Raw genomic sequence first — 23,706 nt, forward strand, 5'->3', positions numbered from 1 at the left:
CCAGGCCTTGATGACATCCTACATGCCTTTCTATGTCACATGTCTGATAGGGCTTACAGGTAAACGTCGACTTACGATGGCCGCGACTTACGATTGTTCGACTTTACGATGACGACGACGACGATATGATAATTTAACCCCTTCCATACGGTGCCGCACACGTAGGCGTCATGAGGAGCAAGTGGATTCGCGACGCTGCCATATCGGCGTCTTGATTATATTTATTGTAGTCGCCCCTGTGTTTTTACATTCTCTCAAATGTGCCCTGAATCCCATTCTCTGTGGTTTTCAAAATTCGCGGGTGAAAGAGAGAACGATCGATATAAGCGGTGACTATATTTTATGATGCGAGTATTATTACGTCACGTCGTACGGCTGGCATTGGCTGCTGCCCGCGAGATTTAAGTTCCGTACTGAAAATACATTATAGTGTTTGAATATGGTAAAAAGGATAAAGATAATTGAATAAACTACTGTACATGTTTAATAGGCTATATTCAGTATCTCTGGTGGTTAATATACAGGTAGGCTTGGTACAGTGACCACGGAACAGAGTGATACACAAATTGGGGATCGACTTACGATGAAATCGTCTTACGATGGCTCTATCGAAACCTAATGCCATCGTAAGTCGACGTTTACCTGTATTTCTTTTTATTAGACCTCTTCAACTTTATTTGGAATACATACATACATATACCAAGGCTTTTCCCCCTTACTAGCGAGGTAGCCAAAAAGGAAAAGGCATAAAATCATTCCCACCCATTCCATCACTGAAAACACTCCACACCCCTCCACCCTCCCTCCCATCTTAGCACCTCCTAGATGACGGGTCATCCCTGCACCTTGTCCACTGCCCTGGGTCAGAAGCAGTGTCACAAGACACAGCACATCCACAGCAAGGCCGCCTCATTAAATAGGTGACCCCCCCTCTCCGTCCCCCAATATAAAGGAGAAGACGGAGAGAAATCCCTTCGGGCTGCGTCAAAATTTACTCACACATACTACCTCACCCCCCATCCCCCCGTCCATTCCACCTCATGCATCACAACATCTTCCATATACAACCATTCTCCATTCACCCCTGTCTTCTGTCCTCTCCCGTCCTTCCTCAACAGACATTCCCCTCTTCCCCAAAGCCCCCTTCACCCCATCCATCCATCTCATCCTAGGACGTCCCCTCATGTTCACTCCCTCCACATCTGCCTTCCATACCTCCTTTACTAGTCTTTCTTCACTCATTCTTTCCATGTGTCCAAACCATCCTAATACTCTTTCATCAATCCTATCTCCCAACTCCCTTTCCATTTTGGTTGTGGCACTTGTGTCCACAAAACAGATGGAGTGATGGATCAGGGTGATGAGTCCACCGCCATTGCCGTCGGTCCGGTCTTGTCTGATGGTGGTGTAATTATGAAATGATGGTGTTTTGTGTGAGTGTCTTAGTTTTGTTTCTTGTATAATCGCAATGTGTATGTTGTGTTGTTTAAGAAAGTGTTCAAGTTCATGTTTTTTCGTGTTAATACCGTCAATGTTGTGTTGTAATATGTTGATGTTGTGTGTTTTGTATGTGTTGTATGTTGCTGTTTGGGGTTGAGGTTGGTGTGGTAATGGGGAAGGTGTAGGATCTGGGTTAGAGGGGGGGAAAGGAGAGATCGGGGACAAAGGAAGGGGAGTACTGATCGGGGGTAAGGGCAAAGGGAAATTGGGAGTGGGTAAGGGTGCTGGCTGTGGTTGGGGAGGAGGGAGTGGGGTTACTGGAGGGCAGGTAGAACATGTCCAAGTGTTTGTGAATTGGTTTGTGTCAGCAAGTGTTGTACAAGTGAGGTGGGCCCAGTTTTTGCACATATTGCACTGAACTGAGCCCTTTGTCTGTATGCTCGAAGTAATGGGTGTAGAGCATGTTGGGCAAGTGTATTTTGTGGTGGGCCCAGGATTGCTCTCTACATCTCCAGCTAAAAGTAGAAGAAGAGGGGTGATTGCCGGAAAATCACCCCTCGGTGCAGAAAAAACGTAACATTGCATGTTGGGAAAAAGGATTGTGGTACTCCCCAAGGCAGGCGTAGCTCCTCTTGGGGATCGGTGCCACCTGCATAGCCAACTAGCCTCAATCCCCAACCTGATCATGGGTGGTGACTTCAACGCCAAGTCATCTGCCTGGTATGTCGACAACCCTGACACAGACAGAGGGCTTGATATACAGACTCAGTTTGACACATTGACTATCATGAACAACACACATAATCATACACATATCCCACACCAAGCCCTCTACACTCCCTCCTCTCCTGATATCACCTTCTGCTCCCCCTGCCTAACCCCAACAACATCATGGAGAGTGGTCGGAACCCTTGGTTCTGACCACCTTCCAATCATCATCACCACCAAAACAAGATGCACCCAAGTAGCCCACAGACACACATACACCAATTACAAGAGAGCTAACTGGGAAGCTTTTACTAAAGAGACAGAACAACATTTTGAAACACTTAACAGTACACCAATCACAAACATAAACAATGCTGTACACACTTTTAATACAATCATACAAAATGCAGACAAGAGATACATCCCTAGAGGCAACAGAAAATCACACAACCCCAACTTCACACCAGAAATCCAAGACCTCATCAGACAACGTGACACACTTAAACACAATACCCCCACACCTATCCCTCAAAACATAGCAGACCAAATACAAACACTAAACACTGTGATTGCTAATAAAATACACGAACAAAAAACACAAAATTGGCAAAACTTTATCAATGCACTTGATCACAAAACAAACACCAGCAAATTGTACAAAACACTCAACAGCATTACACTATCCAACAGTAACACTACATGCTCTCATGCAGCAATAATCACAACAACAGATAATCTACCCTCAAACAGACAACAAGCAAACGCACTCATACGTCATTTTGCACAGACAAGCCATCTCATTTCTCACCCTGATGACCGACGCACCATTCGACGTAAGAAAGACTTCCCCACAGACTCAGACTATACACCCTTCATAGACAGTCAGACAAAACTCATAATACATAGTCTCAAGCACTCATCTGCCTGTGGCCCTGATAACATAAGCAACATCCACCTAAAACACATTGGACCACAAGGTATACACGCACTCACAAACATTGCAAACTACAGCTATTCACACAACACTATACCTGACATCTGGAAGCATGGTAAAATAATCACCATTCCAAAACCGAACAAAGACCCAACAATCCCAACATTGCACCGCCCAATCACACTTCTCTGCACCCCCTCTAAAGTCATTGAACGCCTAATACTTAAACTTGTCACACCACATATTCCCCTTGCTGACTCACAACACGGTTTTAGGCCACTACACTCCACAAACACTCTTCTGATAAACCTCACACAAAGAATTTTAGATGGCATCAATTCAGATAGGCCCCACCACAGAACACTTCTCATAACATTAGACATTAGTAAAGCTTTTGATGCTATCCCCCGCCACAACCTAACAAATAAAATACAGGTAGTTCTCGTTATATGCGGGGGTTCCGTTCCGCGGACCCCCCGCATATAACGAATTCGCATATATCGAACTATTGAACCTATGGGAAAAAGGGGGATACGTTCTCAACTCAGATTGATTTTTTTTTTTTTTTTTTTTTTTTTTTTTTTTTTTTTTTTTTTTTTTTTTTTTTTTTTTTTTTTTTTTTTTTTTTTTTTACTGTAAACATCACTTATTTCGCCAAGCGTAATTTCTTCAGCTGTTTGAAAAATCAGTCTGTTTACAATTCACATTTCAGACTGCTTGCTACGCTTAAACTGACTGTTGATGTGCTCTGGAGATACACAGGCAGGCTTACTGCTTAGAGTTTATCCAGTGCGAAGAATAAACGATAATTCTTGCAGAGAGTGAAAATTGACGAAATTAATTGGGGCAGTAATAAGTATCAAAAATTAATTTGTTTGTGAAAAAAATAATTAATTTGTGTATCAAAAAAGCTTAATTACCTGCAGAAAGACAATGGTTTGGCCTATGAAACAGGAAGGATGCCTAAGACGATGCTGTCTGTACAGCTGCTGGTGTTGTTGTGATAACGCCGCAGTGATGCCAGCTCTACCTAGCTGATGCAGCCAGTGTTACCACACGGCTTTATGCGCACCAACTTCAAATATATAATAGGTATTTTGAAAAAAATAATCGGCCGTGACTATTTTTATTTATTATTTTTTTTTTTTAGGTCAAATCGCATATCTTCGAATATATCCCCGCACATATCGAAAAGTGGTGCAAATTCTTGAATCGCATATATCGAAGTCGCATATATCGAGAACTACCTGTATATAACACAGACATGCACGATAACACCAAAAGATGGCTGGCCAATTATCTGGCAGGTAGGAATGCTTACGTGTCATATAATGGCCAATCATCGCACATCAGAAACATTAAGAATGGAGTACCACAGGGCTCAGTTCTATCCCCCACACTATTTAATCTATACATGCATGACTTACCCACACCAGACAACTCAGAAATACAAATCTCTTCCTACACAGACGACATAACAATCACATGCACACATCGTAACACAGACAAAGCTGCAGAAATAATCCAGCCATACCTTGATACACTCAACACATGGTTCATCACAAACAGACTCAAAATAGCTCCAACCAAATCTACAGCAACACTTCTCACCAACTGGACAATGGAACACAAATACATACCTCATCTCTACATCAACAACACTCTAATACGATACATCCATGTCTTTCAAACAACACATCACAAACATAAAAGACAAATGCACACCTAGACTTAACGCACTTAAGTCAATCACTGGAACGACATTTGGACAAAACAAAGAAACTAATATAACAATATACAAACAATGTATACGCTCAGTGTTGAATTATGTGAGTCCTGCATGGGCTCCTAATCTCAGTGAGACACACCACAACACCCTTCAAATCATACAAAACAAAGCCCTAAAAACAATTACAGGCTGCACAAATACAACACCAACAGACCATTTACACCATGAAACAAAAGTCCTCAAAGTCAAGGACCACCTCGACATGAGAGGCACACAAACACTTGCTGCAGCCACCACAAACACATCACACCCGCTACACTACATAGCAGAACACCCACACACACCAAGAAACATTAAAACAACACCCAAAGATCTTTATTACGCACAAATACTCTCTTCTCTTCCTCCACAACCACCAAATACCAGCCTCCGGAAACATATTCATAATCATATCACTCACCGCTCCATTAACACACTGAAAGACAACACACTGTTGCATGCCAGACCCCCTGATATCCACCCTTCTGAATCCTCTCTCCCACAAAAGGACAGAGTCCACTTGGCCAGACTGCAGTGCGGCCACCACCCAGCACTTCTAAGCTACCAGAAGAGGCTGGATGACCGCATTGTGAACAGCTGCCCAGGATGTAACACTTCACCCCATACCATACAACACATAATGGAAGACTGCATTATACACAATCAAGCACGCAAACAACACAACATACACTCTATAAAGGATTTGTGGGAAAACCCAGTTTCGGCAGTAGCATTCCTTGGGGAGACGGGACTGCTCAGACAGACAGTCTAGGGAACGACAACAACAACAACTCCCTTTCCACCCCTGTTCTCCTCCTCACCTCCTCATTTCTCACTCTATCTAGACTAGTAACCCCCATCATACTTCTCAGACACTTCATCTCAAACACATTCAAGCTCCTTCTCTCTTCCTCTCTTATGTTCCATGTTTCTGCTCCATACAGTGCTGTTGGCACAATCACTCCTTCATACAGTCTCCTCTTAGCATCCATTCCCAAATTTCTATTCCTCATTACACTTTTTAATCCACCAAGGCATTTACTCGCTTCTCTCAATCTACATTCTAGCTCCACCTTTACTCCACCTTTTCCTGCCACATTTGCACCCAAGTATCTAAAACTATCCACTTCCTTCAGTTGCTCTCCCTTAATGCTCACTTCCAGGTTACTGCCACTTTCACCCCTTGTACATCTCATCACCTTACTTTTACCCACATTTATCTTCAGCTTTCTTCTATCACACACTCTCCCAAACTCTGTCACCAACTTCCTCAATCCCTCCTCCGATCCTGCCACAAGCGCAGTGTTGTCCACAAACAACAGCTGGCTCACCTCCCACTTTTCTCCATTTTCTTTAATCATCTCCAATCCCTGACCCACTACCCTTGCATTTACCTCTTGCACTACCCCATCCATGTATAAGTTGAACAGCCAGGGTGACATAATACATCCTTGACGAAGTCCCACCTTTACCTCAAACCACTCACTCTCTCCATTTCTAATCCTGACACAAGCTCTACTACTCTCATAAAAACTCTTGACAGCTCCCAGAAGCTTTCCTCCTATCCCGTATATCCGCATAACCTCCCACAGTGCCTTTCTGTCTACCCTGTCGTAAGCCTTTTCCAGATCCATAAAGGCCCAAAAAACATCCTTCCCCTTTCCTATAGCTTTCTCATATCTGTCTTACCACAAAAATCTGATCTACACAACCTCTACTTGTCCTAAATCCACACTGTTCCTCACCAATTACTCCCTCTGTTCCTCTCTTAATCCTCTCAATCAAGATCCTCCCATAAGCTCCAACTACACTTAACAAGCTAATCCCTCTGAAACTAGTACATTCACACTTGTCCCCCTTTCCCTTGTAAAATGAAACTATACAAGCACTCCTCCAGTTCTCCGGCACTCTACCTTCTCTCCAGCAAACATTAAATAACCTCACCAACCAGTCCACCATCACTGTACCTCCTTTTTTAAGACATTCTGCGTGGCATCCATCCAGACCAGGTGCCTTACCTACTTTCATCATCTTAACAACTGCCTTCATTTCATCCTTCCTTATTTCTCCTCCATTTTCCTCACTCATCACTCTCATTAACTTAGCATTTCCCACTGCAGCTATCTTTCCCTCCCTATCCTCCTTCACATTTAGCAACTCCCTAAAAAATTCTGCCCATCTTCCCCTTACTGCCTTCTTCTCCCTTATCATCTCTCTATCTGCACCTTTTACCTTTTCTTCTCTTCTTGATTCGCCTCCTCTTCCTCTCTTAATTTCCTTCCAAAGCATCTTTTTATTACTTTCAAAATTTTCTGTCATACTCTTACCCCATTTTACATCTGCTCTCCTCTTTGTCTCCTTTACCTTTTTCTTTACTCCTCTTTTCTTTTGTTTGTACCTCTCATATGACTCCCTCGTCCTATTTTGTAACCAATCTGTGTAAGCTCGCTTCTTCTCTTCTACAACATTCTTCATTTCCTCATCCCACCATTCACTACCCTTCCTTCTATTTCCTCCTGTCCTTCTTGTTCCACACACCATCTTTGCACACTTTGTGACTCCCTCCTTGAACCATCCCCATTCCTCCTCCACACCTACCTCTAGTCTATCCTTCACTCCCTCCCACTCCTCCTTCAGCTTCTTCTTGTACTCCTTCTCCTTTTCCTCTTCATTTAAAGAGTTCACTCTAAGCACCTCCCTACCTTTTATCCCTTTCCTCTTTCTCCATCTATCCTCCACTCTCAACTTACCTTCCACCAAAAAATGATCTGATATTCCCCCACCCTCTCCCCTTATTTGGAATACTGGTGACTATCCTTATCTTGGGGTGTTGCTGTAATCATCCCAATCCCAAATCCTGGAAAAGACCATCAGTTGGCAACCAATTATTGCCTCATATCCTTAACCTCTTGCATCTGTAAACTGCTGGAAAAGATGGTAAATGGCAGGCTTACATGGTACTTAGAAAGAGGCTATTATATGTTGCCTGTTAATATGGTTCTCAAAAAATGCTGTCCACATCTAATGCTCTTTTGCCCCTAGAATCTTCAGTTTGTGAAGCATTCACAAATAAACAACACATTACTATGTTTTTTATTTCGAAAATACATAGAACATGGCTAGGAGATATGGCAATTTACAAAATTATTTAAGTTTCCTGACTGGGGTATTAGCTGCATGTTATTGTGCATTATAGATTGCTCATCAGCATGCAGCAGATGCTTTAGGGACTATATGGGGTGCCCCTAAGGACCAGAGCCATACATCATTTCGTCTGTTAGAGGAAATCTCTACTCATACAGAAGTTAATTGAACTATGACTGCTCCTCTGTTATGCTGTCCCCCACCTAATACTATCTTGTACCACCTCTTAGAATATATATTTTCATTTTTGCCTCAGTCCTCTGTGATAGGGAGCAGAAAGAATACTGCCACCAAGTTTTCCCATTCAGGTTGTAAAAGGCAGCATAAGAGGGTCTGGGAAGAGTTTTCCAACCAGAACCCTAAGGTTTGGGTATTTTATTGTGCATGGGTTTGGTACAGATGAGATTAAAAGGGAATAGATGGATTGGTTAGGAAGTTTGGAGTGCCAAGTAAAAATCATAGTGGAGAGTTGAAAGTGGAGATGTGCATAGAGAAGTGATGATAACTAACACAGTGTTTGAGAAAAGGATCAAATATAAGTACAGATGGGAGAGGGTGGTGGGTGGAAGGATGGTTGATGAGGCATTAATGGACAAAGTAGTGGTATCCAAAAGAAGAGTAGGAAGAGTTCTGGATACACATGTTCTTAAGGGAAAGAGTTGGGGAATAACAGATAATTTTTTGGCAGAATATAAGTTTAGAGTGGAGGATAGGTGGAGAAAGAGGAAAAGGGCAGAAGGGAGAGAATTCCTTAGAGTAAACTGTATAGCTAAGAAGGAAAAGGAGTACCAGGGGAAGCCGAGAGAAGTGTATTTACCTAGTTGTATTATACGGGAAGGGAGCTATGCTCGTGGTGACCCATCTTTGTATCTTTCAGCATCAAGTTTTTTCTTAAAATCTTGAATAGTATTTGCACACACTGTTTCTTTATCTAAGTTATTCCATATATCCAGCATTCTGTGTGGGAAGCTATTCTTTTTCCGATCTCTTCTGTAGTTGTCCTTTTTTGAGTTCTTTTCATGACCTCTTTTTTTCCATTGTCATTTCTTTAGTAAATCTTTTCTGTCAAGGATTTCCATTCCTTTCATGATTCTAAATATAGTCAGCAGATCACCTCTTTCTCTTCTTTACTCTAGTGTTGGTAGTTCTAATTTTGATAATCTTTGTTCATATGTTAATTTGGAAAGAGCTGGTGCCAACTTTGTTGTTGCTCTCTGTATTCTTTCTAGTTTTCTTATATTCTTTCTAGTACTGGGTGTCCATAGTGTTGCTGCATATTCCACTTTTGGTCTAATCAATGTGACTAATATTTTTTTAATAATTTCTTCAAGTAATTAAATGCCACTTTCATTGACTTTAGTAGGTTGTAGGTTTCACCAACTATTTTGTTTATATGTCTATCCGGTGTCATGTCTTTGCTGATTATCACTCCAAGGTCCCTTTCCGAGTGCACTTTTTTTTTTTATTTATTTTTCACCAATTTTGTAATTTTTTAAAATTCTGTTTTTGCTTTTTCCAAACTCCATTATGTTACACTTCTTGATATTGAAGTTCACCTCCCACTTTTGAGTCCATTTCCAGATTTTGTCCCGGTCTGATTGTAATGAATCACAGTCCTCTTCTGTTCCTACTTTCTTCAATATTTTTGCATCATCTGCGAAGAAATTCATATAACCTTCAACTCCTTCATCCATGTCATTTATGTAATTGCAAACATGATTGGAGCCAGTACAACCCTTGTGGAACACCACTTATCATTTCTTCCCATTTCAAGTATTTGTCTCTAATTACTACCCTCATTTTTCTCCCAGTCAGGAAATCTTTCATCCATTCTAATAAATTGCCTGCAATGCTACCCATTGATTCTAATTTTCCTATTAATTTCTTGTGTGGTACTTTGTCAAATGCCTTTTGTAGATCTAGATAGGCACAGTCTGCCCATCCATCTCTCTCATCTATTATATCTATTAGTCTTGAATAGAAGCAGATTAGGTTTGTTGTACATGATCTTCCCTGTCTAAATCCAAATTGGCTCGGGTTTAGTATAGATTTTTCTTCCAGATGTTTAACCCATCTACTTTTGATCACTTTTTCACATATTTTAGCTACTGTACTTGTTAGGGAGAATGGTCTGTAGTTAGTTGGATTTTCCTTGTTTCCTCATTTATATATTGGTACAATGTTTGCATTTTCCAGTCTTGTGGTACTTTTCCTTCCTTTAGTGAGCATTTGATTATAGTGTGTATTTTATCTGTTAATTCTTCTATGCATTCCTTCAGTAATTTGCAATTCCATCTGGACCATGCAATTTTCTAATGTCAAGGTTTTTTATTTGGTCACTGATTTCCTTTTTTGTTAGTTATTTCCTTCATTTGGGGGGATTTCTGTCCCTGTATTCCCTCACAGTTAGGTGTGTTCTCAATTGTGAATACCGATTTGAAGTGGTTACTCATAACATCTGCCATTTCTTGCTCTTCTGTGTATTCATGACTTCCTTGGCACAGTTTTTCTATTTCTTGTTTATTTTTTAGTTTACCATTCACATATCTATAAATTAGTTTCAGTTGTTCCTTGCATTTTTCTAATATTTCCTTTTCATAATTTCTCTTTTCTTCTCTTGTGTATTTTTACATAATCGTTTCTTAGTTTGATGTATGTTTGCCATTTGCTCTTTTTTTTTTCCAGGCTTTGTCTCTTTTATCCTTGGCTTCACTACATTTTTTGTTGTACCAGTTCTTTATGTATATTCTTTCTTGCTTTTGTTGTGGAACATATTTGATCACACCCTCATTATAAATTTCTTTTAGTATATTCCATTTCTCTTCCATCCTTGTTTCTTCATATAGGAATTTTTCCCAGTTTGCATTGTGAAAGAATTTTTTAAGTTTTTCAAAATTCGTTTTGTTATACATTGGTCTTCCTATTCTATGTTTCTCATTTCTTCGTAGGTCTATTTGCTCTTTTAGTTCAAATTCTATTAGTACATGGTCGCTCTTTCCTAATGGTGTTTTGTAATCTATTCTGTCTACAATTTTAGGTTCCGATGTAAGTACTAAATCCAGTCTCGAAGGTTCCTCATTGTTTCTGTATCTGGTATTTTCCTTTATCTATTGAGTCATTGTGTATTCAATGGTCATATCAAGTAGCATGCTGCCCCATATATCCTCTACATCCATCACTGTCATTTCTTCCCAACATATTTCATTTGAATTAAAATCACCCATAAATACTGTATTTCCTCTTTCAGTATATCAATTAGTTCATGTTTTGTATCTAACATTTTGGAATGATCGTGTTCTGTCCAGGCCAGTGTTTTAGGGGACACATACATTACTACAAATTTTCTACTTTTCATTTGGTTGTTTTCTATTTTTGTCATGATTGACTCTACATTGTTTCTTCCTTCTGTTAGCTTTGTCACATTTAAGTCTTTCTTGGTCAGAAAAAGTACTCCCCCTCCTTGTTTTTCCTTTCAATTTAGTTTCCACTATTACCATTATGTCCGGCTTTTCTGATGTCAGGTAATCATTCAATTCATTCCCGAGATCATTCCATCAATGTTGGTATAGGCTAATTTTAATTTTTTCTTTCTTTTCTTTTTCTGTCTGTTTTGCTTCCTTCTTCGTGATATACCATTTTCTCAGCCTCAGGTCCATCACTTTCCAAAAGAAATCATTCTTTTCATTCTCGGTTCTCTTTTCATTCTTTTCCTTCGCTTCACTTCTAAGCTCCTTTTCTTTTTCTTTTTCTTCTTCACTCATTTCTTTCTTTATCCATACGTTTTTGTGATTTTCACTATTTGCTAGTTTTGCTGTTTTGGATAGTACTTCCTCTGCTATCCTCTACTTTCTCCCCACAAATGTGACAATGAAAACAAGTAATTATATCAAGGATTTGAGGGATCACATGCTCACTTTCTGGGATATTCATGAGTGCACTTCGTGCATGATGGTGCTCCCTCTCACAGGTCCAAGGCAGTGAAAAAGTTCCTTTCTGACCATCCATTTCAATAGTAGTGTTTACCTCCTGTTGTTTTGAGTTTTCTTAATAGTTTTTTGTGTGGTACTTTATCAAATGCCTTTTGTAAATCCAGGAAAACATAGTCTGCCCATCTATCCCTTTCTTGCATTATATCAATTAACCTTGAATAGAAACAGATCAAATTTGAGGCACATGATTTTCCCTGTCTAAAACCAAATTGTCTCAGATTTAGTATATTGTTCTCTTTTGATGGCTTTCTCACAAATTTTAGCTATTGTACTTTAAGGGATACTGGTCTATATTGGCATTTTTCCAGTCTTCCGGTACCTTCCCTTCTTTGAGTGAGCAATCTATTATCTTATATATTTTGTCTGTTAGTTCATCTATACATTCTTTTAGTATCCAGATTTTCTGACATCAATGTTCAATATTTGGTCCATTATTTCTCTCTGTGTCACAATTATTTCTTTCATTGGGGGGGATCTTTCTCCCCTTCCTTCATCCCAATTGTGTATGTTTTCTTTTGTAAATACAGATTTGAAATGTTTGTTCATAATTTCAGCCATTTCTATATCCTCTGTATATTCTGTGTTCCCCTGACATAGTTTTACTATTTCGTGTTTATTTTTTAGTTTACCATTTACATATCTATAGAATGATTTAGGTTGATCTATACATACTGTGTATGGATGATACTGTTGCACTGGGAAGGGAGGGATGGAGTATAGGGGTAGGGGGTGCTTATATATGAATGATATTTTGATGCAGCCCTAAGGGATTTCTCCCCATCTCTTTTTCTACATGTGGGGACAGAGAGGGGGGGTTACCAATTAAGTGAAGCAGTCTTGCTGTGTATGTACTGTGTCTTGCTGCATTGTGTTTCATCCAGGGCCACTGCCAGATGTAGGGATGACCTGTCATCCATGAGGAGCTGAGATGGGAGGGGTGGAGGGGATGGTGAAAGGGAGTGAAATGGGTGGGAATAGGTACATGCCTCTGACTTGGCTACCTCCCTTATAAGGGGGAAAAACCTCTCAGTATATAGATAGGCCATTTCCTGCTGTCACAGCTCTGGAACAAAGACTTATGTCTAGTCACCATAGTGAAAGTCAACCCAGGGTGGTTCTGTTTCTATGAGTGAGGCTTCATAGAAATATTTATGGAAATAGTTATAGTTAACAGAGATCTATGGCCTGGTCTGAAGACCAAATATCAGCCATCAGCACTGTGAGATGGCGTTGAAAATAGTGGTAGGTTTAGATGAGGTGATGGAGAGATGATTCTATTTGATGTCTTATCTTGCAGGGTCACCACTTGACTAGTTAGGTATTATGAAAGATGAAGATGGCCTTTACCTTTTAGAGAGTAAATGAAAAACTGTCATATTTTGGTCAAACTAAACCTAAGTTACAAGAATGTGAAAGAAAACAAGTCAGGTCATTCACTTTAATTTATGTGAGATTATATGTGGACTTGGAGTTAAACATGTTAATTATATACTAGAACAAAATAAGATTAAATTACATGAACAATAGTGGCAAAGCTTACTGACAGGACTTTGGAACCTTTGTATATGTATCCTAGTAGCAGTATATTTCATTATGTTTAATTTTGTTACACAGATTATAGGTTGGAGAGATTTACCTTCTGCTGGTGATGAAGTATTGGAAGTTGATTCAGAGAAGCATGCACAACAAGTTGTGACATGGAGGAAAAACCAGAAGCTTCAAGAGAAACAGAAGGAAGATGAAATTGTGATTCAGGCCAAACTGGAGGAGCATCTCAAGGTGTACAAGGCCCAGCTGGAAGAGAGGAGAAAACTAGGATTAAGGTAATGAGAAAATTTATATAAAAGTGCAAAATAAGTGTTGGTATATATGATTGTTTTTCTAAGAAAGTGACTTTCTGGCCAGGTCTGTAGACCAGGTTCCAGTCCTTTGGGGCCACACCTTCTTAAAGAGGTGAGGGTCAGTTGTGTCCACTTGTAGACTTACTGTATGTGTAGGGGGAGGGGAGGGGGATCTCCCTCTTATCTGTTGAAGGACTCCAGCGGTGCAGCCTCTTACAGGCTAGACATAGTAGCACCCAACAGAAGCACCTAAGCACCACACCACCAACAGCCGGTGACTGCTCCCTTTGTCTTTCTCCTCTTCCTTGTGGTGTACATAGTCCCCCACATGCTCTCTGATGCAATACTTATGCTTACTGTATCATTGTTGCTGTGTGGGTGGACAATTAAAAGATAAATTATGTATGAATAGCTGGCCCTCAGCCTCATATCATTCATCGCTTGGCCTTCAAGCCAAAAATTCCATAAATCAATCAATCATATCATTCATGTATAGGCTACAGCCACAGTGTGCCTGTAGTGAAGGCATTTATACTATTGTGGAAACACAACTCATGTAGAATCTGGGCCATTTTCTGTGTGACCTTTCTCTTCACTTCTTCTCAGTCTGCAGGGGTGTTTATATTGGCTGCCTGGGTTGAGTTGGCACTCTGTCTCTGTCTAAGTTGTACCTAATGTCCTTAGGTCTGTTCAGTCTGCAGTTAACCCCCGTTCAAGGCGACTCACACCCAACTCTCTTAGGCTGCCTTCTTGTCAGAATAAAGAACAGGAACCAACCTATACATCATTCACTCCCTACATCACTTAGTCTAAGTAACAAACCTAAGTTACATCCTCCTCCTCCTCCACCACCACCACTAGCTGGTGACATAGAAACAGAGCCACACAGATAGTAGTCAAACATTTCTTTCTAGAGAAGTCTGTGTGATGCCCCAAAGTCCATTGTTTTCTACTGTGGGGCTGTAAGTTCTCAATCAGTGAAATTCAAAGTAACAATTACAAGTCTTCCATTTGTTATAACAAATGTTGTAGAGGAATTCTGTGGAAAGGAATTTTCTGACTACTGGAAGTATTCTATAGTAGATGGGAAATATATCCTATATTTGAAAGTGTTTCATATGAGCTAAAAAGTCTACATTATGGAAAAGGGTACTCAAAACATGGAATTTTCTGATATCTTGTATAGAAAATATAATACCCATAAGTAAAAATATAGTACATTCATGTAGACATATATATGACAGAAGGCCTTTTCCACCCTACAATGTGGATGGCCAAGTCAGAATTGACATCTACATCCATAGCATCCATCCAAAAACCCATCTACTGCCCCTCACATCTTTGACAACCAGAGCTGGTTAATGTCATATCATTTGCTCATACATTTACAACCTAACTCCATTCACTCCTCATTTGACAGACATTCTTCTTGCATCTAATGCCCCTTTAACCCATTCATATACCCTATTCTTAATCTTCTCTTCAAGGTCCTTCCATCCACTTCTTTTTCCTACATCTTCTTGCTAGTCTTTTCTTGTTCATTCTTTCCATATACCCAGAACATCTCATCATTATTTGATCAACCCTATCTCCTAGCTCTCCACCCCTGTTTTCTGTCTCATCTCTATATTCTTACTCTATTCATCATAATACCCACTATACTTCTTAAATACTTCATCTCAAACAGGTTTAGGTTATTTTTGTCTGCCTGCTTCATACAGTGCAGTAGGCAAAATCATCCCTCTTGTATCATCTGGATCTAAAGCCAAATTGATTATATTTTAGAATGTTCATATCTTGAAGAGATGAATATTTGGGCAATCAGTTAGTATGGCTTTAGAATTGGAAGGTTATTTGTTGCCAAACCTTTAAAGCTTTTACTCAAGAATGATTGATGTGCTGCAAGAGATGGAGGGGTGGGTGAACAGTGTGTATCTCAACCTAGAGAAGGATTTTGATAAAGTACTTTAGGGAATTGCTAAATGTGAAGGAGGATGGGGAGGGAAAGATAGTTGCAGTGGGAAGTGCTAAGAAAATGAGAGTGATGAGTGAGGAAAATGGAAAAGAAATAGGGAAGGATGAAATGAAAGCAGCTGTTAAGATGATGTGAGCAAGTAAGGCAACTGGGTTGGATGGATGCCATACAGAATGTCTGAAGAAAGGAGGTACAGTTATGGTGGACTGGCTGGTGAGGTTATTTAATGTTTGTTTAAGAGAGGGTAGAGTGCCGGAGGACTGGAGGAGTGCCTGTATAGTTCCACTTTACAAAGGAAAGGGGGACAAGTGTGAGTGTAGTAGTTTCAGAGGAATTAGCTTGTTGAGTGTAGTTGGGAGGGTCTTGATTGAGAGGATTAGGAGAGGAACAGAGGGAGTAATTGGCGAGGAACAGTGTGGTTTTAGGACAGGTAGGGGTTGTGTAGATCAGATCTTTGTGGTAAGACAGATATGTGAGAAAGCTATAGGAAAAGATAATGATTTTTTTTGGCTTTTATGGATCTGGAAAAGGCTTAAGTCAGGGTAGACGGAAAGGCACTGTGGGAGGTACTGCAGATATATGGGATAGGAGGAAAGCTGTTAAGAGCAGTCAAGAGTTTTTACAAGAGTAGTAGAGCTTGTGTTAGGATTAGAAATGGAAAGAGTGAATGGTTTGAGGTAAAGGTGGGACTTTGTCAGGGATGTGTTATGTTGCCCTGGCTGTTCAATCTTTACATGGATGGGGTGGTGTGAGAGGTGAATGCAAGGGTAGTGGGTCAGGGGTTGGAGATGATTAAAGAAAATGGAGAAAAGTGGGAGGTGAGCCAGTTGTTGCTTGCTGACGACACTGCGCTTGTAGCAGGATCAGAGGAGGGATTGAGGAAGTTAGTGACAGTTTGAGAAGGTGTGTGAAAGAAGGAAGCTGAAGATAAATGTGGGTAAAAGTAAGGTGATGAGATGTACAAGGGGAGAGAGTGACAGCAGGCTGAAAGTGAGCATTAAGGGTGAAAGACTGGAGGAAGTGGATAGTTTTAGATACTTGGGTGCAAATGTGGCAGGAAAGGGAGGAGTGGGGACGGAGGTAGAATGTAGATTGAGAGAAGTGAGTAAATGCCTTGGTGGATTAAAAAGTGTAATGGGAAATAGACATCTGGGAATGGATGCTAAGAGGAGGTTATATGAAGGAGTGATTGTGCCAACAGCAATGTACGGGGAAGAAACATGGAACTTGAGAGAGGAAGAGAGGAGTAGTTTGAATATGTTTGAGATGAAATGTCTGAGGAGTCTGATAGGGGTTACTAGGCTGGATAGAGTGAGAAATGAGGAGGTGAGGAGGAGAACAGGGGTGGAAAGGGAGCTGGGAGATAGGGTTGATGAAAGAGTATTGGGATGGTTTGGACACATGGAAAGAATGAGTGAAGAAAGATTAGTAAAAGAAGTATGGAAGGTAGAGGTAGAAGGAGTGAATATGAAGGGGCGTCCTAGGATGAGATGGATGGATGGGGTGAAAGGGGCATTACAAAAGAGAGGAATGTCTGTGGAGGAAGGACAGGAGAGGATAGAAGATAGGGGTGAATGGAGAGAGGTTGTGTATAGATGATGCTGTGATGCATGAGGGGGAGTGGGTGGGGGATAGGGGGTGAGAAAGTTGTATGAGGAAAAATTTTGATGCAGCCCGAAGGGATTTTTCCCCCATCTCCTTTTCTGCATGAGGGGACAGAGAGGGGGGGGGGTCGCCGAATTTATGAAGCGGCCTTGCTGTGGATGTGCTGTGTCTTGCAACACTGCTTCTGACCCAGGGCAGTGGACAGGATGCAGGGTTGACCCATCATCCAGGAGGTGCCAAGATAAGAGGGAGGGAGGAGGGTGGAGGGGAGTGGAATATATAGGAAATGAAATGGGTGGAAGTGGTTTCTATGCCTTTTTCTTTTTAGCTAACCCCCATGTAGGGGGAAAAAGCCTTTGGTATATGCATGTATGTACTCTACAATTGACCCTATATGGTTATTATGCCTTTTTACAATTTACCCTATATGATTATTATGCCTTTTTCTTTTTGGCTACCTCCCTTGTAAGGGGGAAAAAGCCTTTGGTATATGTATGTACTTAACAATTGACTTTTGTGGAAATCAGAGCATATTAGAGGACTAAGAAGCAAACTACTCAATTGGATGAAAGGGTTTTTGAAGGGAAGATACATGAGAACAGTAGTAAAGGAAAAAGTATTAGGATGGAGATCAGTAACAAATGGAGTTCTACAAGGTTCAGTGTTTCCACTAATAATGTTTCTTGTCTATCAGTGACATGATGGAAGGTACAACAAGCTATGGAAACATGTTCACAGATGATGCAGATAGTTTGGCTTCAGATCTGGAATATCACGTTTGTCCAACATTTTAATGTTTTACTTTAGTGTGATCAATGTGCTGCAAGAGACTGTGTGTACCACAAGGTTCAGTGCTAGCTCCTATAATGTTTCTTTCTATGTCAGTGACATGATAGAAGGTATAGCAATTTATGCCAGCATGTTCACAGAATATGCAAAAATCATTAAAAGAGTGAAAAAACAATCAGATCTGTAGGTTAATGGAAAAAGGTCAAGACACCAGTTTTGCATGGAGCCAAGAATAAGAATTAAAATCAATACTAAAAAATGCAAAGTACTGGAAATGGATAGTAGTTGCAAAATACCACCTTTAAACTATTCCTTGGGAAGTGAACACATTACAAAAGCAAAATAAGAGAAAGATTTGAGTGTTTATAAAAGATAACCTGTCACTTGACAAACATATCAGTAGGATTGTGGGAGAGACATGGACAGCTTTTCAATATATGAATGAAGAGATGATGAAAAAACTCATCGAAGCCCTGATCTATTAAAGACTAGAATATGTCTCAGTGTTATGGTCCCTACAACTAGTGAAGGATATAAACAAGATCAAGAGAATACAAAGGACAGGAACCAAACTGGTTCCCAACTTGGCAGATAAACCATATGAGGAAAGACTAAAAGCACCAGGTCTGCCAACTTTGAAAGGTCAGAGAGACACTTCACCCCATACCATACAACATATTATGGAAGACTGCATTGTACACAATCATGCACATCAACAACACTGGATACACTATATAAAGGATTTGTGTGAAAACCCCATTCCAGGCATGGTGTCCCATAGGGAGATGGGACTGCTTGGCCAGACAGCCTAGGGAACAACAACAAGAACCAAGGTTGCTTCACTAGCTCGACCTGCCTCATCCCAGGATTCTGAAATAATTTGTCCTGTGTCATCCCAGACTCCACCAGTAGCTTACCCTGCCTCACCTACTTCAACCCAGGATTCAGAGGAGGCCAGCTGAACATGTGCAGTGTATCATGTCGCAGACCTCACTACAGTTGTTTGTTTTAACTTTGGTACTAAATTATTGATTAGACATTAGTTTGAAGTTCATTTATCTTTTATTGGCATTACAACTGTAGATTTAAGAGCTTTACTATCTGTCAAGCACTTACCTTAGGGTTACTTGTGGGATAATTTTTTTAATATACAAATTATCAATACACGGAAATGTTTAAAGGTACATATCCCTTTCATATATGGAGCTTCTATAGTGATGGAGAGCACAATAAGCCAGTGGGTAAATGAAATGACTCTGGTAAGAAGAAATGACATTCTCACAAGATTAAATCTGCTACTAGACATGTTGAGCTTTATAAACTACCTTTGCCCCATAGGAAAAAGTGACCATGTAACAATTTAATTTCACCTGGAGGATGAGGAAATAGAGCCAACAAATGAATCATTTAGGCAAAGGAGACTCAGTTTAGGGAATGCAGATTACTCAGGCTTGAAGAAATTCTTTGGAAAAGCAGACTGAGGAATTCATGAATACATACATATACCAAGGCTTTTTCCCCCTTACAAGGGAGGTAGCCAAAAAGAAAAAGGCATAAAAACCATTCCCACCCATTCCATTCCTAAATACACTCCACTCCCCTCCACCCTCCCTCTTATCTTGGCACCTCCTGGATGACGGGTCATCCCTGCACCTTGCCCACTGCCCTGGGTCAGAGGCAGTGTCGCAAGGCCGCTTCATTAAATTGGCGTCCCCAAATGCAGAAAAGGAGAAGACAAGAAAAAATCCCTTCAGGCTGCATCAAATTGTTCTCACACATACTACCTCACCCCCCATCCCCCACCCATTCCACCTCATGTATCACAACATCATCCATATACAACCATTCTCCATTCACCCCTATCTTCTATCCTCTCTCGTCCTTCCTCAACAGACATTCCCCTTTCCCCAAAACCCCTTTCACCCCATCCATCCATCTCATCCTAGGATGCCCCCTCATGTTCACTCCCTCCACATCTGCCATCCATACCTCTTTTACTAGTCTTTCTTCACTCATTCTTTCCATGTGTCCAAACCATCCTAATATTCTTTCATCAACCCTATCTCCCAACTCCCTTACCACCCCTGTTCTCCTCCTCACCTACTCATTTCTCACTTTATCCAGCTTAGTAACCCCCATCATATTTCTCAGAAACCTCACCTCAAACACATTCAAACACCTCTCTTCCTCTCTTATGTTCCATGTTTCTGCCCCATACACTGCTGTTGGCACAATCACTCCTTCATACAGTCTCCTCTTAGCATCCATTCCCAAATGTCTATTCCTCATTACACTTTTCAGTCCACCAAGGCATTTACTTGCTTCTCTCAATCTACATTCTACCTCCACCTTCACTCCACCCTTTCGTGCCACATTTGCAACCAAGTATCTAAAACTATCCACTTCCTCCAGTCGCTCTCCCTTAATGCTCACTTCCAGTCTGCTGTCACTTTCACCCCTCCTACATCTCATCACCTTACGTTTACCCACTTTTATCTTCAACTTTCTTCTTTCACACACTCTCCCAAACTCTGTCACCAACTTCCTCAATCCCTCCTCTGATCCTGCTACAAGCGCAGTGTCGTCCGCAAACAACAGCTGGCTCATCTTCCACTTTTCTCCATTTTCTTTAAACATCTCCAGTCCCTGACCCACCACCCTTGCATTTACTTCTTGCACCACCCCATCCAAGTATAAGTTGAACAGCCAGGGCGACATAACACATCCCCGACGAAGTCCCACCTTTACCTCAAACCACTCACTCTCTCCATTTCTAATCCTGACACATGCTCTACTACTCTCATAAAAACTCTTGACAGCTCCTAGAAGCCTTCCTCCTATCCCGTATATCTGCAAAACCTTCCACAGTGCCTTCCTCTCTACCCTGTCATAAGTCTTTTCCAGATGCATAAAAGCCAAAAAAAACATCACTACCTTTTCCTATAGCTTTCTCACATATCTGTATTACCACAAAAATCTGATCTACACATCCTCTACCTGTCTTAAATCCACACTGTTCCTTGCCAATTACTCCCTCTGTTCCTCTCCTAATCCTCTCAATCAAGATCCTCCCATAAGCCTTCCCAACTACACTTAACAAAATAGTCCCTCTGAAACTACTACACTCACACTTGTCCCCTTTTCCCTTATAGAGTGGAAATATACAGGCACTCCTCCAGTCCTCCGGTACTCTACCCTCTCTCCACCAAACATTAAATAACCTCACCAGCCAGTCCACCATTACTGTACCTCCCTTTTTTAGACATTCTGCATGGCATCCATCCAGACCAGGTGCCTTACCTGCTCTCATCATCTTAACAACTGCCTTCATTTCATCCTTCCTTATTTCTCCTCCATTTTCCTCACTCATCACTCTCATTTTTTTTAGCACTTCCCACTGCAACTATCTTTCCCTCCCTATCCTCCTTCACATTTAGCAACTCCCTAAAATACTATGCCCATCTTCCCCTTACCTTCTCTTCCATTATCATCTCTCCATCTGCACCTTTTACCTTTTCTTCTCTACTCGATTTGTCTCCCCGTCCTCTCTTAATTTCTTTCCAAAACATCTTTTTATTATTTTCAAAATTTTCTGTCATACTCTAACCCCATTTCACATCTGCTCTCCTCTTTGCCTCCTTTACCTTTTGCTTTACTTCTCTTTTCTTTTCTTTGTATCTCTCATATGACTCCCTCATCCTATTTTGTAACCAATCTGTGAAAGCTCGCTTCTTCTCTTCTACAACCTTCTTTGTTTCCTCATCCCATCATTCACTACCCTTCCTTCTATTTCCTCCTGTCCTTCTTGTTCCACACACCATCTTTGCACACCATGTGACTCCCTCCTTGAACCATCCCCATTCCTCCTCCACTCCTAGTTCTACTCTATCCTTCACTACATTCCACTCCTCTCCCAGCTTCTTGTACTCCTTCTCCTTTTCCTTTTCATTGAAAGAGTTCACTCTAAGCACCTCCCTACCTTTTGTCATTTTCCTCTTTCTCCATCTATCCTCCACTCTCAACTTACCCTCCACCAAAAAATGATCTGATATTACCCCACCCTCTCCCCTTAACACATGTACACCCTTAACTATTTCTATTATACTCCTATCTACCACTACATAGTCCATTAATGTTCTATCTACCACCCTTCTATCCACCATCCTCTCCCATGTGTACTTATGCTTGACTTTCTTCCAAAACACTGTATTTGCTATCATCAACTCTCTTTCCAGACACATCTCCACCATCAACTCTCTTTCTAAACACATCTCCACCATCAACTCTCTACTATGATTCTCTCCTGGGACTCCACATTTCCCAACCACTCCAATTGGTTCCTTTCCTACCCTAACATTAAGGTCTCCCAGTACGACAACTTTGACGTTCCTCCCTAATCCCTCTATGCACTCATTCAAAATCTATCCAAAAAGCCTCCCTTCTACACTCTTCTCACTACCAGGCCCATATGCACTTACAAAAACCCATATCTCCCTTCCCAAATACCATAAGAATAAGTAGAACATGGAAAATATTTCTTGACATTTACAACCTGATAATGAACAAACATGTGCCAAAGATTAATGGAAGGAAGAAGCAAAACCGTGACTGGTTTAACAAAAGGTGTGAGATTGCAAAAAAAGCCAGGGACCTGGTTTTTAGAAAAGCTAGAGAGAGAAGAAGTGATAAAACAAAAGCAAGACACAAGTTAGAAAGGACTACTGTATACAAGAATCTATGGGTAGCAAGAAGTAATCTTGAAAGGGTATTGTAGATAATTGTAGAAATGAACCAAAACAGATTTACAGGTTTATCACTGGTAAATTGAGACATACGGAAGTAATCACCAAGTTAATATTTACCTAGTATCATACAGAAAGGGAGCAATGCTTATGGTTACCTGTCTTTGTATCTTTCAGCATCAAGTTTTTTCTTAAAATCTTAAATAGTGTTTGCACACACTGATTCTTTGTCTAATTTGTTCCACGTATCTATCACTCGGTGTGGGAAGATTTTTTTTTTTTTTTTTTTTTTTTTTTTTTTTTTTTTTTTCAGATATCTTCTGTAATTATCTTTTTTAAGTTTCTTTTCATGTCCTCATGCTTTTCCATGGTCCCATTTCAATCAATCATTCTTACCTAAAATTTCCATTCCCTTCATAATACTAAAGATAATATCGTAGGTCTCCTCTTTCCCTTCTTTGTTCCAGAGTTGGTAATTCTAATTTGGACAGTCTTTGTTCATATGTAATTTTGGAAAGACTTGGTGCCAGTTTTGTTGTTGCTCTTTGTATTCTTTCTAATGTTTTTATATTCATTTTGGTACTGGGTGTCCATAGTGTTGCTGCGTACTCGAGTTTTGGTCTTATAAGTGTAGTTAAAATATTTTTTATCATTTCCTCATCCAAATAGACAAATGCCACTTTTATTGACCTCAATAAATTGTAGGTTTCTCCAACTATTTTATTAATATGTTTGGCCATTGTCATCACTTTGCTGATCATCACTCCAAGG

General features: G+C 40.5%; 1 protein-coding gene across 1 annotated transcript in view; it reads left to right on the forward strand.

Moving 5' to 3' along the window:
* The window catches only part of mIF2 (mitochondrial translation initiation factor 2), a 195,012-nt gene that overhangs the window by 115,441 nt on the left and 55,865 nt on the right, over nt 1–23,706 (forward strand). The window contains exon 10 of the mRNA XM_076188967.1: nt 13,598–13,806. Coding sequence (XP_076045082.1) covers nt 13,598–13,806 — 209 coding nt within the window. The remainder of the gene's footprint in view (nt 1–13,597; nt 13,807–23,706) is intronic.

This window comes from Oratosquilla oratoria, chromosome 8 (assembly GCF_046742065.1).
Source record: "Oratosquilla oratoria isolate Oo_2021 chromosome 8, ASM4674206v1, whole genome shotgun sequence".
In the NCBI taxonomy this organism is placed as follows: Eukaryota; Metazoa; Arthropoda; class Malacostraca; order Stomatopoda; family Squillidae; genus Oratosquilla; species Oratosquilla oratoria.